This window comes from Amphiprion ocellaris, chromosome 15 (assembly GCF_022539595.1).
Source record: "Amphiprion ocellaris isolate individual 3 ecotype Okinawa chromosome 15, ASM2253959v1, whole genome shotgun sequence".
In the NCBI taxonomy this organism is placed as follows: Eukaryota; Metazoa; Chordata; class Actinopteri; family Pomacentridae; genus Amphiprion; species Amphiprion ocellaris.
The window spans coordinates 7,077,920-7,094,087 of NC_072780.1; the positions used below are offsets into that span (position 1 = coordinate 7,077,920).

The 16,168-nt window shown below is 42.7% G+C and overlaps 1 protein-coding gene across 3 annotated transcripts in view; it reads left to right on the forward strand.

The window, feature by feature from the left end:
- tshz1 (teashirt zinc finger homeobox 1) overlaps positions 1-15,536 on the forward strand; it is a 28,774-nt gene extending 13,238 nt beyond the window's left edge. Inside the window, exons 1-2 of one of the 3 annotated variants that reach the window (XM_035952083.2) lie at positions 754-1,019; positions 10,931-15,536. In XM_035952083.2, coding sequence (XP_035807976.2) covers positions 10,957-14,280 — 3,324 coding nt within the window. In that variant the 5' untranslated portion in view covers positions 754-1,019; positions 10,931-10,956 and the 3' untranslated portion in view covers positions 14,281-15,536. Of the gene's footprint in view, positions 1-753; positions 1,020-5,921; positions 5,944-10,930 lie in introns of those variants that run through there. The other 2 variants (XM_055018123.1, XM_035952082.2) reach the window with 2 other exon arrangements.
- Positions 15,537-16,168: the final 632 nt, after the last annotated feature.

Below are 16,168 nucleotides of genomic sequence, written 5' to 3' on the forward strand. Positions count from 1 at the left end.
TGCAGTGGGAGATGAATTAGTGTTGACATTTTGGAGAAATTTCAGAAGACAAAATCTTGCAAGAAGAAGGGTTAAAGCTAATTAAAGTAGTGGCCAAGGTTAAAACGAGTGAATGACTTTTTTTTTCTTTTCTTTTGAAAGCACAATTGGAGGTGAGGCTCGTCGTGGCGATGCAGATTTTCACGGCCGACAGTTCTGTAAACACGGCGAAGGTTTTGTTTTGCTCGCCTGTCAGTCTTTCAGTTTAGTTAAGGTGCAAATTCCTTGTCCAAAGTTTGCGCTCGTGTGTTTATATGTGTGTGAAGCGTGTTTGTTTGCAGCAGAGAGCTTCGTTCTGGGACCGGGCTCGAGTTTTGATTCAGTCCGTGTGTGTGAAGTGTGTGCTGAGCTCCACTTGTCCTCTCACTCATTCCTGTTTCTGGGAAGCATCAGCCGTTTAAAACTCAAATGGCAGGATTTTTTTTTTTCTTCCCCCCCTCTCCTCTCGCTCTCCTCCTCACACCAAATTTGGGGAACAGCTGGGGCGGCCATGACGATGATTTGTCTCCCTCTGCCCGTCCGCCTGACAGGTTGAGAGAATGCACACACATGTACACACACAGCGCACGGATACACACAAACAGGCACATACACACACAATTAAACCTCGGACAGACAGGCCCAAACACACACATGTGCGCACATTCGCACAGACACAAAAAGTACTGCGGTGTAAGAGGCTGTGTTCTCAGGGCGCTGCCAAAACACTCCTGATTTCCTTTAGCCTGGGCGGCCATACATCAGCTCGGGGCCTCCCAGCCCGGATGGCAGGGGCTGACAGAATGACATGTGTCATTTATCAAACGAGGGGCGCCAGGCCTCAGGAAAAGAACAGACCGCCGCGTGACAAAGCCCCCCGAGAGCTCTCTTCCACTCACAACGAGGGGAGTGTGTCATGGGATAGACACTGACAAATCAGCCCGGATAGAACACACATGGATACACGCCGACGCCGAAGCAGAGGAAACGCACACTGAGAGGTACGCGCATTGCATCCGAGCCACTTGAGACTTTTTTAAAAAAAAATTTGGATTTGCTGGCAGCAGACCCACAAACACGCATACCCACACATACGCCCACATATATGTTTCCCTCGCAGCCAGAGGAAGCCAGAGCCAAAGCTTCCTCCTGTTGCCAGCAGCAGACCCGTCCTTCTTAATGAACGGTCATTGGCTGCCGAAAGGAACTCTCTTTTTTTGGCCCTTTTCTTTCATGTCCATGCCACCACATACACACAGCAACCCTCTTCTTTTTTTTTCCTTCATTATGTCTCCCTCCTCTTCCTCTCTGTCCCCCCTCCACCTCCTTTTTTTTTTTTTTTACTCTTTCCATAGCCTGTTCATTTGTCTTCATAAGCCTAATTTATTTTCTCTGCCAGATGCGAGCTGACAGCCATCAGTCACTCTCCCACTCGTTCTGACGCACACACCTGACCTCCTGACACGCAGACAGATACACGTGTGCACAAATGCACACAGCTCTTCTCTCTCGCTTTCTTTTTTTTTTTTTATATTCATTTACCCCTGTCTCTATTACAGAGCGCCACATTACCTCACGCTGCTCTGAGGTAAGCTCTGCAGTCACATACCCTCTGTTTTACCCCTGCACCCCCCCAACAAAACCCTCCCATTAACATTACTGAAGATGGATGTGTCTTCATAGCGGAGATTGATTGCGGATATAGAGTTATGGTGCCATTTATGTGTGTGTGTGTTAGTGTTAGATGGAGGGCACTTTGGGAGGCGACGTTGGGAGCTGAAATGTGAGGGAGGCAGCCTTTTCTCTCTCTTTTTTTTTTCCAGAACCTTCCAGCCGTTCGTTGTCTGTCCGCAGTCTTGATATTGTGCTCTGTTGAAGGATTGCTTCCTCTCTTCCTGCCTCCCTGACTGTGAAGCTGTTCATAACCACCGTACACACACTCAGACACACACTAACACAGGCGTGCATACTCACACAGACACAATTAGGGTGAGATGGCTACTGATACTAGTCCACTTTGAGAGCCCACTACATAATTTACTGACTTTCTCAAGGGACCCTTTTTCTAGCCCCTAATCCCTCCTCCCTCCTATCATTTCTTCTTTTGTCACTTTATTGCCATGGTCATCAGGAAAAAATGGGAGAAAAGTCCACACATACACACTCCAAACTGCTGTGTGGTTGAGCTTATTCTTTTGTTGTGTTTTTTTTCTGTTCCGCCCCTATGCTATTCATCATGCTTAAATCCTAAACCAGTGTTGAAATGAAACAGTGGAACTTTGTTTAATGAAGCGCCAGACTTCAGCACTAACTCATCACTTGAGCGGGCACAATGAAAAAGGAAAATGTGGCGATGCATAGAGGATAACGGTTTTGATGGTGCACAATTGCTGGAATTTCCCTGGTGACACATGCAGTTAAGAGCACTAAAATGTTTGGGGACGGTTGTCCCGAGCAGCCTTCTGCCCTGAGGGGTTGCGGCTCTGATTAATTTCCCTAAAGTGACTTTATAGTTTTTAAAGATATAATTTCTTTGTCTGTCTGTGAAGGGATGTCAGTCAGGTCTCTGAGGTCTGGTTCACACAAAGTCCTCTGCATTATTACGTTGAGGCCTGGGTTGCATATGCAGCGTTTGCCTCTGAACGCCCTACAGAGAAGTAGATAAGGACAGAGAGAAGCTGATGAAATGTTTTCATGCAGCAAGACAAAATAATGTGTGTGTGTGTGTGTGTGTGTGTGTGTGTGGCACCGCGCTGTTAAATATTAGACCGCTGAACGGATTTAAGCCGTAGTCACACAAACATTGAAAACGGCAAAATCAGTTCTTTTTCAAAAGAATCATCACAATCGGGGGATTTGCTTGCAGGGGCTCAGTAAAGCTACACTTTTTATTTGCGTCAAGTTCAACTTGAGAGCTATACTGCACATCCACTTCACAACAGAGGAGTGGTTTCTACATGAATATGAGACAGGAATTGATGTTAGAAATAGATACGGACTGATGCTGGAGCTTTGGGGAAGATTTTTGACAGTAAATAATTTCGATATTGTTATACCGGCCTATATTATATATTATATCTTTATAAAGATGTACATATGTCTTTATATATACACATTCGATTAAAATTCAGAGAGTAGAATATGGGGTTATTGTTCATGTACTTCACAAACTAGTAAACAGCTTACTTTGAAGTCACAGTTGGACTCCGCAACACCTTCAACTCTGCTACATGTGCTGCAGACAGAGTATTGTATGGAGTCAGAGCTGTTTTGCTGGACAAATTATATGATGACACAACTGCGAAATAACCCCAAGCATCTTTTTATGCAGTACATTTTTTTCCAAAAATCTATTTTCATATCATGTTGGACGACATATACATCAGTGCCAAATATATCCGCCTGCCGTTAGTATTAGTGGGGTTCTCGTCACAAATGTCTTTCGAGTGAACTGTTGAAGTTGCTGTTTAACGACCAGGCAAGGGAGGTAACTGATGAAATTATGCAAGGGATGTAGTTAACAAAAGAGTACAGAGCCCAAATGTATGGTTTTAATAACTAATGTTATCATGTTTAGCTTGCCAGCTACTTGCAAGTTGTCACTCCTCTACATGTCTTTCATATATACCTGTGTCAGTATCTAATAGCGGGACTTTTTGTAACATAGTTGACAGGTATCATAATTGATATTTTTGCTGTTTTCAGGCCTAAAATCAACATATAACCAAACACCACATGGCATTTTTACAGAAAGATTCTGCTAAATATTATATATACAATAGAGTAAAATTGAAATTGAAAGTTATTTATAAAGATATTGTAGTAAACCTGTTGACATGTGATAAATCCACACTTGACTCACACACTACTTTATATTAAATAACTCAGAAAGCCTTGGAGTCTGGCCAGTCTTTTCTTCAGGAGGAAATGACATCATGTGGAGCAGGTCATGTGATCTGGAATTAACACACTTCCTTGAGAGGTGTTTTTGTAATGGGGAACTTAGATGAAACTGATTTCTTAGACTCAGATACAGTTTGTTATTTTCCATATAAAATTTGATATATTGCCAAAAAAGAAATATCTGTCATGATTATCTCAACTTAATAAAAAGAAACACAATCAAAACTATTTTTGAATGAGCTCATTTTATTATTGTTTAGCTAATTAGAAGGTGGTTGTTACTAAATTTGAACAGTTATGTAGTTGACATTTTATCTAGTAATTTTTTATTATCAAGTGATTGTTTCTATAATAAATAATCCTGGAATTTGTAAAGACATGATCATAATGAACATAGAAAACATTATATATATATTTTTTTTTTTACTTTTAATAAAAATGTCTGCAAGATACATCCCATGGACTTCAAAAGTCCCTGAGTTATATATTGACCCACCTATGTCTTTCATGTATTTTTTGTGAAGATGAGCAGACGAGTTCTGCAGTGCCATTTTCTGGGCTCCCAGGTCATTAGGGTTCTTCTTTCCTGCAGAGAGTAAAGGATCAGATTGGTGTAAGTGTGTGCTTACATGTGTGTGTGTGTGTGTGTGTGTGTGTGTGTGTGTGTGTGTTTTTTCCTCTCGCCCACTGTGTTTCTGTTCCTTCTCTATGTTTTGTTCCTCAGCAGTGTACAAAGTGGATGGCCTCTGTGAATTGAGGGGAGGGCTGACAGCGCAGAGAAGGTTGATTGATGGCTTATTGTGCAACTGGACTCGGCTAGACTGAACTGGTTAGGTGGTGACCCTGTTTTGGCTCTGTGCCCTCTCAGTTTCTTTTTTTTTTTTAATTCCACCTTTCTTTTTCTCTCACTGTCTACCTCGATCACTCGCACACACTCAGACATAATTACATAAACATGCATGTACGTGTAGGTTGTACACACACTTCCTCTTCTTGCTTCTTCTCCTGCAACTCCCTTCGTCTTCTTTGTTGCACTAAACTCATCATTGTTGCCATTATTCTTCGTCCGCTGTTTCCTTTCTTCCTTCCTCGGCCCACTTTGTTTGTCAGTGCTCCTTCTGGACAATCCCATGAGTCATTTCACCGGGGTTCGTTTTACAGCCCTTATTCATACATTCTCGGTCCAAAACACTGGCCACTTTGTAGGAACACACCAAATCCACTGCTGCTTTTTAACCTCCCAGTCACCAGGCAGTTTTTGAACCCAAGGAACCCAGAACAAGCAGTTTTGACAGTTTTAAAGAAGATAAAGTTAACCTAAACACCGAGCGCACTAGTTCAAACTGTGTTTCATCATGTTTTTTTTCCTGCAATGATTTTCTGCCTGTGTTCTCCACACAACCATAGTGATTTATGGTAATTATCCATCTTTGGGGTCATCCATCAACTGGTTGTTGCTAGGCGATGGGAGCAGCTGTTGTTTAGTCAGGGGAAGCTCCACTGTCAGGGGCAATGCAGGTGAATTGAAAAGACGCCATCTCTGGAGAAAGGATGACTTAAATTATAAGCATTTTAAATAATGAAAGTCCTTGGAAGTGTAAAAAAAACAACAGGAATTTAATACAGTACAGATAATTCAATTAGAATTTTACCGAGGCTTTAATCCAAACAAAAATAATTATGATGGTAAAGAAATTGACAGTATTTTCTCTAAAAGAATCTGTTTAGCGAATGACATCTGCCTACTACAGCCTACAATGAATCAGTGTTTGGCATTGGTTGAGTAGATCTCACTCACATCATCTTTAATTAGCATTAGTAATGCTTTATCTGTCCTCTGCTTGAAAACAAACCAGATGGTTTTGAATGTCTTTGCAGCACCAGAGCAGCGTTCGATCGCTGGGCGTGGAGGAGCTTTGGCAGAGAAGTTGAGCAGAAAGGGCTGGAATCTGCGGTGCCGATGATCTAACGGCTGTTGTTTCATCTCAGAACAAGCAGGCACTGACAGTTCAGGGGAAAAAGGTGATTAATAGACCACATGCATTGTCATGGCATGTCAAAACTGGCTCGCGGGAGATCTGAACAAACAAGGGCACAAAAGAAGATGGAAGAAAAGCGGAAAAACTTGTGGAGCAACTCAGGAAAGAGCCTGGATAATGCAGGTGTCCACATTTGTTTCTCTTTCATCTCTTTTATGCTCTTTCTCCTTCACAAATGAATGAAGGTAAAATGCATTGTGGAGATGATCCATTTACGAAGGCTTTTAGCATAGTGTGAGTTCACATAATTGCAAATTGCTTGGAACGTAAAGTAGTGTGCAAAAGTGCAGCACAATCGGGGAGGCATCCGATCCGTCAAGTACTCATTCTACCACAGTGATTACATCCCAATAAAACAGAGCCAGACTCATAAAGAGCCACCTTCGGCTACATGAAGAACAAGAAGTCCTGCAACAGATGGTATGACTCCCTCAGAGCTCTGATCTCAACATCATTATTTCAGTTTAGGATTACACAAAGAAACTGAAGATATTGAGGCACCTAAATTCACAGAAGGTGTGGCAAGTTCTCCAAAATTCAAACCAACTAACATACCTGCAAAATGACCTGAAATTCTACACAAGATGGTTCTAAGTTGATGTCACCAAATACTGACTTGATAGATTGATTTGCTTTAGTTAATTAAGCTAAGGTAAAGCTATTTATTGTAGTATTTTTTCACAGCATTCTTTCGAGGTTGAAACTTTTGCACAGCGCCGCAAATAAAGTCCAGGTTAGCAGCAAAAACTTAAGGAAAATGTAATTAATGTCACTTAACATACTGTAGATTAGTAGACCGCTGTGTTTGATCAAAGTACGCCATGTAAGCCCATATAGCTACCAGTATGAGAAGCAGACTGTAGCGGCTGTTTTGTTTTTCCTCAAACGGAAGAGCTGTGGAAACTGAGAAGGTGGAGTCATACAACACATGAGCTATTACAAGCCCCGGAGCTGTTGTGCCATATGGTGGACTGTTTTATGTGGGTTAGGGGAGGGTGGGACGGAGGGGGTTGCTGTTAGGTAAGCTTTTATTTACGTGTCTGGTCAAGGAAGCCGTGAGGGAAATTATGGTTAATACATGCTGTCTGTGGTAGCACGGCTTTTGAAGGTATCGCAATGTAAAACATGACCTATAAAAGTTTCTTTCATCACATCGAGCAACAAAAAATATCCAAAATTGGGTTAAATGAGGTAAATCTTTAAGAGAAAGACGTTTTGCATGTTTCTAAAGACGTAATTTACCTGCATTTACTTAACTAATATTGTTATTTCAATCATTTGGATTATTTCTTGGGCCTAGCTGCCAATAATTGTGGCTAATAAGAGACTGTGTGCCTGTTTGCCCCAGTTTGCATCTTCCCTACAGCAGTCCAAAGAGAGTGTCAGGTCCTATGAAACCACAGCCACAGCTATCCCAGACTGAGAAAAGAGAGGAGGAATGAAGAGGATGGGGGGGTGTGAGGCAGAGAGAGACAGAGATTGCCTGACATACTAAGCATTACCATAATTGGCTTTTCTACATGATAGGACAGAGGAAATAATAATGTCATTTTATTTACAGCCTTCTCTCTGCTGAAACACACACACACCCATGCACACCATACAGGTCAATGACACACACTGATCAGGCCTGTCCAAAGCCATCAGAGGTGAGTGGCAGGGAATGGAGGGGCCGGTGACAAAGCGAAACGGGAGAGAGAAATAAGACTGCCACGCCGGAGCTCCTGTTTTGAAGGGCCGCTAAACGTTGTGAGGGAACCTTCGCCGGCCGCCCGGCTTCGAATGCGGCGCTCCGCCACGCAGGGTAAATCAGCGGGGTGAAAGCTGGCGGAATTGGACATTAGCACTGCAAATGAGAGAGGGATTGCCCTCTTCTCTGAGACAACATGAATAAATGAAGAAGGTTTAGAGGAGAAAGTGTGTGTGTGTGTGTGTGTGTGTGTGTGTGTGTGTGTGTGTGTGTGTGTGTGTGTGTGTGTGTGTGTGTGTGTGTGTGTGTGTGTGTGTGTGTGTGTGTGTGTGTGTGTGTGTGTGTGTGTGTGTGTGTGTGTGTGCATGAAAGACCGAGGGGAGAGGGTGAAAAAAGGAATTGTGTTCACTGTGGCAGTGCCATGTCCTACTCAAGTTATCCCAACCTTTCTTGTGTTATCTTTTAGAAGCGGTCAGAATGTCTGACACCAGCCTGTTACGCGGTTAACTCCCCATAATCTATAAATGGAGTTTGAAAATGATTACATTTTTGAGAATTAATATTTTGAAGTCACACTTGTGCTGGGTTGGGTGATTTCAGTCACGTTGTTTCATGTCTTTGTCAGCTGTGTACAAGTGTTGTGATTGTGTTCGACCTCACACAGCTTCCTGCCTTTAGGGAGGAAAGTGGTTTTGAAGGAAGAGGAGTGCATGTTTGCATGTGTGTGTGAGACCGAGGGGATGTCCTACTGCGGTGTCACCTGTCTGCAGCAGGAAATCCTGGACTTTGGGCACAACAATAGTGACAGGCTCCTCTCCAGACGCAGATGGCTTCGCTTTTTTCCCCCCGCTAGCCACATTGCATCTCTGCTTGCACCTGACACACTGTGACACTCACACAAAAACACACACACACACAACACATGCAGCCGATCAGCCACACCTTGCTCGCACACTCGCACACATGTGGCAGGAATGTAACTCATTTCTTTCGCCTCGATTCTTAGCCATTCAACTTGTTTCCTTGTCATTTTTTTTTTCCTGTCAGATATTCAGACGCACACACACACACCTCTTGTTCGCTGGCCTAAACACATCATCTTCTTTTTTTTTTCCCTCTCTCCTCTTTTCAAAACTTCCCCTCTTTTCCCTATCCTCCCTGACAGCACAAAGTGGGCTTACGTTTTTGACTGACAACCACAACAGACACTTTTCTCCCCCCTCCTCCTCTTCCCATCTCCCCTCCACCCCCGTTTTAATCCCCTCCCTATCCCTCTCTCCCCCCTCCCCTCCCCTCCAACCCTCCCCTCTTTTCCTCTTTTGTTCTGAGTGATGCTAGAAAGCCGCCGTGTCAGCATCTTTTCCATCTCTGATTGCCTTATTAGCCGGCGGTGGCACCCGCAGCTTTTCTGACACAGATGGTGAAGGAGGGAGGCTCGAGCAGTGCGGGGAGGGTGGAGGGAAAAAAATGGCTGACTTGTGTTTGTTGTTGTTACTTTCCCCCTCCCACCTCTTCTCGGCGCTTGTTTGTGTGGACACTGACACCTCGGGCTGACACTGACACACTCCTGACACTGATGCCTGTCAAGGCAACATACGCAGGATGGCAGGGAAAGAGTAGAATTTAGTGTTGGTGTGCTTCCCCCTGTGTGAATGCGAGCGTGTTTGTACTGCTGTCAGGTTTCTCTCACTTTGTCTTGAGCTACTCTCACCGCATTGACTTTGAATAAGTTCAGTTTTGCATTGATTTCCGTACACATCTTGATAGGGAGGACGACACTGATTGAAGAAAAGCTGCCTTTGTAGCAACTAACTTGTCTGTAAAATGGAATGTTTCTAATCAAGAGCACAACAGGAATAGTTAAATTAAAAGGAAAGAGGATGTATGTTGACCACTTTCTCACACAGACACACACACACACACACACACACACACTTTCACACACATCTACAAGGCAGCTGCAAGACCTCCAGCTTTTCCCAGGCAGCAGAAACTGGCACCTCACAAACATCAGGTATTATGTCCATTCTGATTATGGGATAGAGAGCTACATGCTGTTTGAAGCTGACAGCACATCTGCCTCCTCACTGGAGACTGATTCTGGCACCTCAGACAAGCATCTTACGAAGGATGGATTGGGGAAGCTGCCTTAGCATATTTAACCCTCTGTTTTTCCCTCTCCCTGCCTCTGTGTGATGTTTCCCTCTAAATCTGCCTCCATGATCATATATAAACCTTTTCTTCTCTCTACTATTGTGATTTTTTTTTTTAAGTCTTTGACAGCTTGGAATTGTGATACAGATATTCTAATTTTGTGTGCAACTTGTGGGCTATTATATGGGGAGAGCGGGCAGCCATTTTCCATTGATACTATAAATTTCTCTCTCTTCTTTTTAAAATGGCACACTTGACGCTGTGAGCACTCGGGAGCACAGGCAGTAACAACACGACTTGTCATGTCCACTGGCCGTTTCCTAGCATCACGCTGTGAGGACTTCCACAGCCGATGCCAAGTTGACTCCAGCCAACCATGGCTTGGCAAGGCCTGTGCAGCTGGCATTTTCCTCCACTATCTCTTACTTGTAAATCCATAGTATGTGTGGCATGTCGGAAGAATCGAGCGAATCAAAGTCAGGAGCAGATCTATTGTTGCTATACAGCAGCAAAACAGACAATGAAGGATTATATGGCTGTAGGCTATTCTGGCATTTCAATTTGCTGACAAGTAACTAGGTTTCTATTTAATGGATACACTGAAATACTTGCACATATACAGTAAATTCATCTCATTAGTTTATTGTTACTTAGCATATGTTAAAAAATATCAAAGTGGATTAGTCAGGTATTCCGTTTGTTCTTGTTATATAAAAAGGAAACCATGTCTTCATTTCTGGTCTGAGGCATCACAGAATAAATGACACAAGTTTAATCTCCACTGAGCATTTTTTTTCTCTTCTAAATTTGAAATTTTGCTTGTTTTTTATTTTAAAGTTGAAACCTCTCTCTACTCATCTATGCTCTTTACCCTTGCCATATGGAAGTGTTCAATAGCTCCATCAGGCACTGCAGTGAAGAGGATGATCTGTCATTGTCAAGACATGGATGTTTGCCACTTTATGATTGCAAACCTTTGTCTTCTGCAGGCACTATTGACAAAAAAATCTCTTCAGGATTATTACACTCACTGCTTACAGTGAAGGTGATGTTGTTTCAAGTGATTTAAAATACACAGGAATTATTAGCGTCTAATGTCACTTTTCCCCTCTGCTATGTTTTCCAGCTTATGGACCTGAAGATGAATTTACAATGTGCAAGACCGATGAAGAGGAGCATCTACAGGATGATGGCCTTTCTCTGGATGGTCAAGATGCAGACTATCTGTTCAATGACGACGAGGATGGAAGAGATCATTTTAGCTGCCAAAACTCTCCACTCAGCAATGGCACCAACCCAGACCCCGGGTATGCTTCTCCCCTCAGCACCACCAGTGATCAGCTGGTGGACCTTAAGACCACCTCTTCCTACAGCGATCAGGAGAGGGTAGAAGAGAGGCTAGGCGAAAGCACAGAGTCCATCAATGGGCTCACGCTACAGGACAGTCTGGCGAAAATGAAAGCCGTCTATGCAAACCTGATCTCGGATGCCTCCTGGTCCAGCATTGCCCTGGACATGCTTAAAAGTAAACAAGGGAACAACTTTGCAGCTAGTAATGGCAGCGGGAGCAATCACAAAGGGAGCAACGGGTTCCTGAACATTCACAGCCCAACCAACATCCATGCGAAGACCAGATGTAGCAGCAGTAACAACACCTCGGCCACTACTAGTATTACCACCAGCAGTAGCACTGCAAGAACAGTGTCAAGCAACAGCAACAGTGGCATCAATGTAAGCTCTGGCAGCATGGGAGGATTAGCTTATGACTGGCATCAGGCAGCTTTGGCTAAAACCCTGCAGCATACTCCATACCAACTCCTTCCTGAGCCCAGCCTTTTCAGCACAGTGCAGCTTTACAGGCAAAACAATAAGCTCTACGGCCCCGTGTTTACTGGAGCCAGTAAATTTAGGTGTAAGGACTGTAGTGCAGCCTATGACACTTTGGTTGGCTTAACTGTGCATATGAACGAAACGGGCCACTACCGTGACGACAACAAGGACACAGAGGACGATCGAAGCAAGAAGTGGTCCAAGCCACGCAAGCGTTCTTTGCTGGAGATGGAAGGTAAAGAAGATGCCCAGAAAGTTCTTAAATGCATGTACTGTGGTCACTCTTTCGAATCCCTGCAAGACCTTAGTGTTCACATGATTAAAACAAAACACTATCAGAAAGTGCCTCTAAAAGAACCAATGCCAGCCCTCACCTCAAAGCTGGTACCCCCAACCAAAAAAAGAGCATTTCAAGACTTGATGTCGCCGAGCTCACCAGAGTCTGTCTCATCTGGCATACTCCTGGGAGAGTCTCCCAAAGACCAAAAAGTGGCCAATCCCTATGTCACCCCTAACAATCGATACGGTTACCAAAATGGTGCCAGTTATACTTGGCAGTTTGAGGCACGAAAGGCACAAATTCTTAAATGTATGGAGTGTGGCAGTTCTCATGACACCTTGCAGCAACTGACCGCCCACATGATGGTCACAGGACACTTTCTTAAAGTCACAAATTCAGCCTCTAAAAAGGGTAAGCAGTTAGTTTTTGATCCTGTAATTGAAGAGAAAATTCAGTCTATTCCTTTGCCACCCACCACCACTCGACTCCCAACGCCTAATGGTAAGTCTCAGCCTGACTCCCCAATGCCGCCTTCTAGCCCTGAGGAGAAATATGAAGACAAGAAAGATGAAGAGGCAGAGGAAGAGAAAATGGAAGCAATGGAACCACAGAAAAAAATAAAACAAGAGAAAGAAGACTCTGTTGAAAAAGCGGATAAACCTGGAAAGGCCAGATCTTACCAGTATCTCACAGAAGAAGACTTAGAAGAGACACCTAAAGGTGGCCTGGACATCCTAAAGTCATTAGAGAATACAGTTTCAAGTGCAATCAGCAAAGCCCAAACAGGAACACCAACCTGGGGAGGTTACCCCAGCATTCATGCAGCCTATCAGCTCCATGGATCTTTAAAGTCAACTTTGCCCTCATGTGCACAGGTTCAACCTTTGTTCAGCAGCACCAGCTTGAAGGTAACATCCTCTGATTTAAGCTCTCTGATCCATTCCCCAAATAGCCCCTCTCCACCTCCGAGTCATAAGAGCAATGTGCTGGCCATGGAGGAGCTGGTGGAAAAAGTGACAGGAAAAAGTTCAATAAAGAATGAAAAAGAGGAAAAACCTGTAGAGAATAAGGGTAGAACTGCAAAATCTCCGTTGCCAAATCCTAAAGACAAACTGGCTTCATCCAATCCAGAAAATCTCTCAAAGGCAGTTAAAAGCGCTGCATTGGAGGATGTGACTGAGCCAAGAGGCAAAGACGGAGAGCAAACGGAGAGTAAAACAGATGTACAGATAAAGAGCGAAATTGATTCACCCAAAAAGGTTGTAAGCAACGGCTGCAATAACCTGAGCATCATCACTGATCACTCGCCTGAGCAACCACTCGTCAACCCTCTCAGTGCTTTGCAGTCTATCATGAACAACCACTTGGGGAAAGCTGCCAAAGTGGCCACCCCCTTCATAGACCCCTTTGCAATGTTGTATAAGATCAGCAACTCTGCTCAGATTAAGCAAGCAGAGCCCGCGAGTCAGTACCACGAGGATGAGGATGATCAGCCCATGGACTTGACTAAATCCAAAAACAACAACGGAAGTATGCCTAAGGGCACTCCTGCTACACCAAACAACAATGGAAACAACAGCAAACCGGTTTTCAAAAATTTCTCTCAGTCATCCTCTCCGCCACTGCGAGAGAATGCTTTGATGGATATTTCAGACATGGTAAAGAATCTGACGGGACGTTTGACACCAAAGTCTACAACCCCATCTTCCATATCTGAGAAATCAGATATCGATGGCTGTACTTTTGAGGACGGCATCGAGGAACTGTCTCCCATCCAAAGACGTAAAGGCCGACAGTCAAACTGGAATCCCCAGCACCTCCTGATTCTCCAGGCCCAGTTTGTCTCCAGTCTTAGAGAGACTCCCGAAGGAAAGTTTGTAATTAGTGACTTGGGACCCCAAGAGAGGGTACACATCTGTAAATTCACTGGTCTCTCCATGACTACTATCTCACATTGGCTGGCCAATGTAAAATACCAGTTAAAGCGGACAGGAGGCACAAAATTCCTCAAAAATATCGACTCCGGCCAACCTCTGTTTTTGTGCAGTGACTGTGCTTCCCAGTTCAGGACTCCCTCATCCTACATTCACCATTTGGAGTCCCACCTTGGTTTTACTCTAAAGGACCTCTCAAAGCTTTCCATAGACTTACTAGAGCAGCAGGCAGTCAGCAGAATAGAGGACAAGGCTTTTGGTTCACCTGGACTCACAGAAGAAGACACTGGCTCAGTATATCAGTGCAAACTGTGCAATCGGACATTTGTGAGTAAACATGCAATCAAACTGCACCTTTGCAAAACACACGGAAAGTCGCCAGAGGACCATCTCATCTTTGTGAAAGAGCTGGAAAAGTTTGATAAACAATGAAGTCAGATGAAGCTGATAGCATGACAGATTACTGTTGCACTATAACTCTAAGCTGCAATCTGTCATCACAGATAGTGCCACAACTGTATGGAGCATTGTTAGGACACACGAAAACATGGGAGCTTTAATGACACATAGTGTAATTACTCAGTTAATCATAAATGGCCAGAGCTTGCCCTGCTCTAAGCTACATTGTAAAAGTTGAATTTTTTGGTGATAAAATTGTACCAAGTTGGTGCAGCAGCCATGGCACTATATCGTCACTGACTGATTGTTGCTTTTCTAATGCACTGCATCTTATCTGAGCCTTTAGGAATAGTCCGTCTGTTATTTTAAAACTGGACCATGCTTTTATTTTGATCACTGTTTTTGAATTTTTTTTTTTAAGATAAATATATTTCAACACATCTTGCATATTATTTATATGACAGTTTGTGCATGTTTTTATGTAAAACAGTGAGTATATTACGTCTAATCAAATTTCAACCATGACGACGGAACTGATATCCCTGTTTAAGAAATTTCGGATACAGCTGTTTATGTAAAAGTATATGGTGAACAATGGAAAGATGGTGTTCGAAAACGTTAAGATGATTTCAGCACTTTAAGTAAGTGTAAACTGATGAAGAAATGTAGGAGTGAAAAGGACACACGTGGCCCTTTTGAGTTTTAATTCCCTTAATTGACATTTCGGGGGCTAACTATAATAATGTTTTCTATTTGCCATTAATTCACAGAAATTGTTACAAAATGTTTAGTATCTTTGTTTCTATAGTAAAATTATAATTTCCTGGCTGTTTCAACATGTACAGTATTTGCGTTAGTAGGCTACCAATTTTATTATTGTGAAGCTACAGTTGTAAAGTTAATGAAGTTTAAAACTTATTGTATGAATAATCAGCAAGTATGTATACATGTATGTCGGCATATCTTGCTCTTTACAGTTCAACATTATTTGTACTGTGTGCATTTTTACAATGTTATTTTCTAGACAAATGTTGGGGGGAAATGTATAAAGCTACAGAATATTGTTGGACCACTATGTCCTTTTTCAGTGAAAAATAGGTCCCTCAATGTGGTTTACATAAATTGAGACATCTTACATACATCTGTTCTGATGCTTGGGACTGTACATAACATTGAAAAAATACATTCTCCACTGACAAATTTCCAGGTTTTGTCATCAACCCAGTTATTCAGAATGACATTCTTTTATCCTCAGTTGTAAAATAAACTCCATGTCCTGGATTAAACTGTGGTGTTGTTTGAGTGATTATTAGGAGGGTATGACTTTCATACAAATGCAACAAAGACTGATCTTGAAATGTAACTTCACACTACATCCCCTTGGCAGTATTTTATTAATATTTTGACTTCCTTTTAAATGCATAAGGATTTCAAAATATTTCTCAAAATATGTATGTTATAACTGGCAGTATTTTTCTTCTGTGTTTTAACCTTATGAACTACAAAACCCTCCAGCAGGTTTTAAAAATTGCCATAATTACACAATTTATCAGAGCCAGAAATTGTGAAAACTGAGAGAATCTTTGGATTTTCACCTTTCTTACTGTCTCCTAACTACTCGTGTGGGTTCATCTGAAACAAGTTTACGCTTCAAGTCTCGATAGTCCCTCAAAATCATGATATTCTACATGTCTTACTTAAAAATTAGCCCAAAAAAATCTAAAACATTCTGCTCTCCTCATAGTAGCGGTGAAGCTATCAGTAACTTAGCTGTGGCCAGCAGACCTGTAACAAAAATTCCGGGATTTTTCGGTTGAGCTTCAGGCTGTATTTGCACAGAGCAGATGGGAGACTGCATTACAAATGTAAGCAGTAAAATATTTAAAGTATGTGGAGTCACCGTCTTTTATCCAGTATTGCT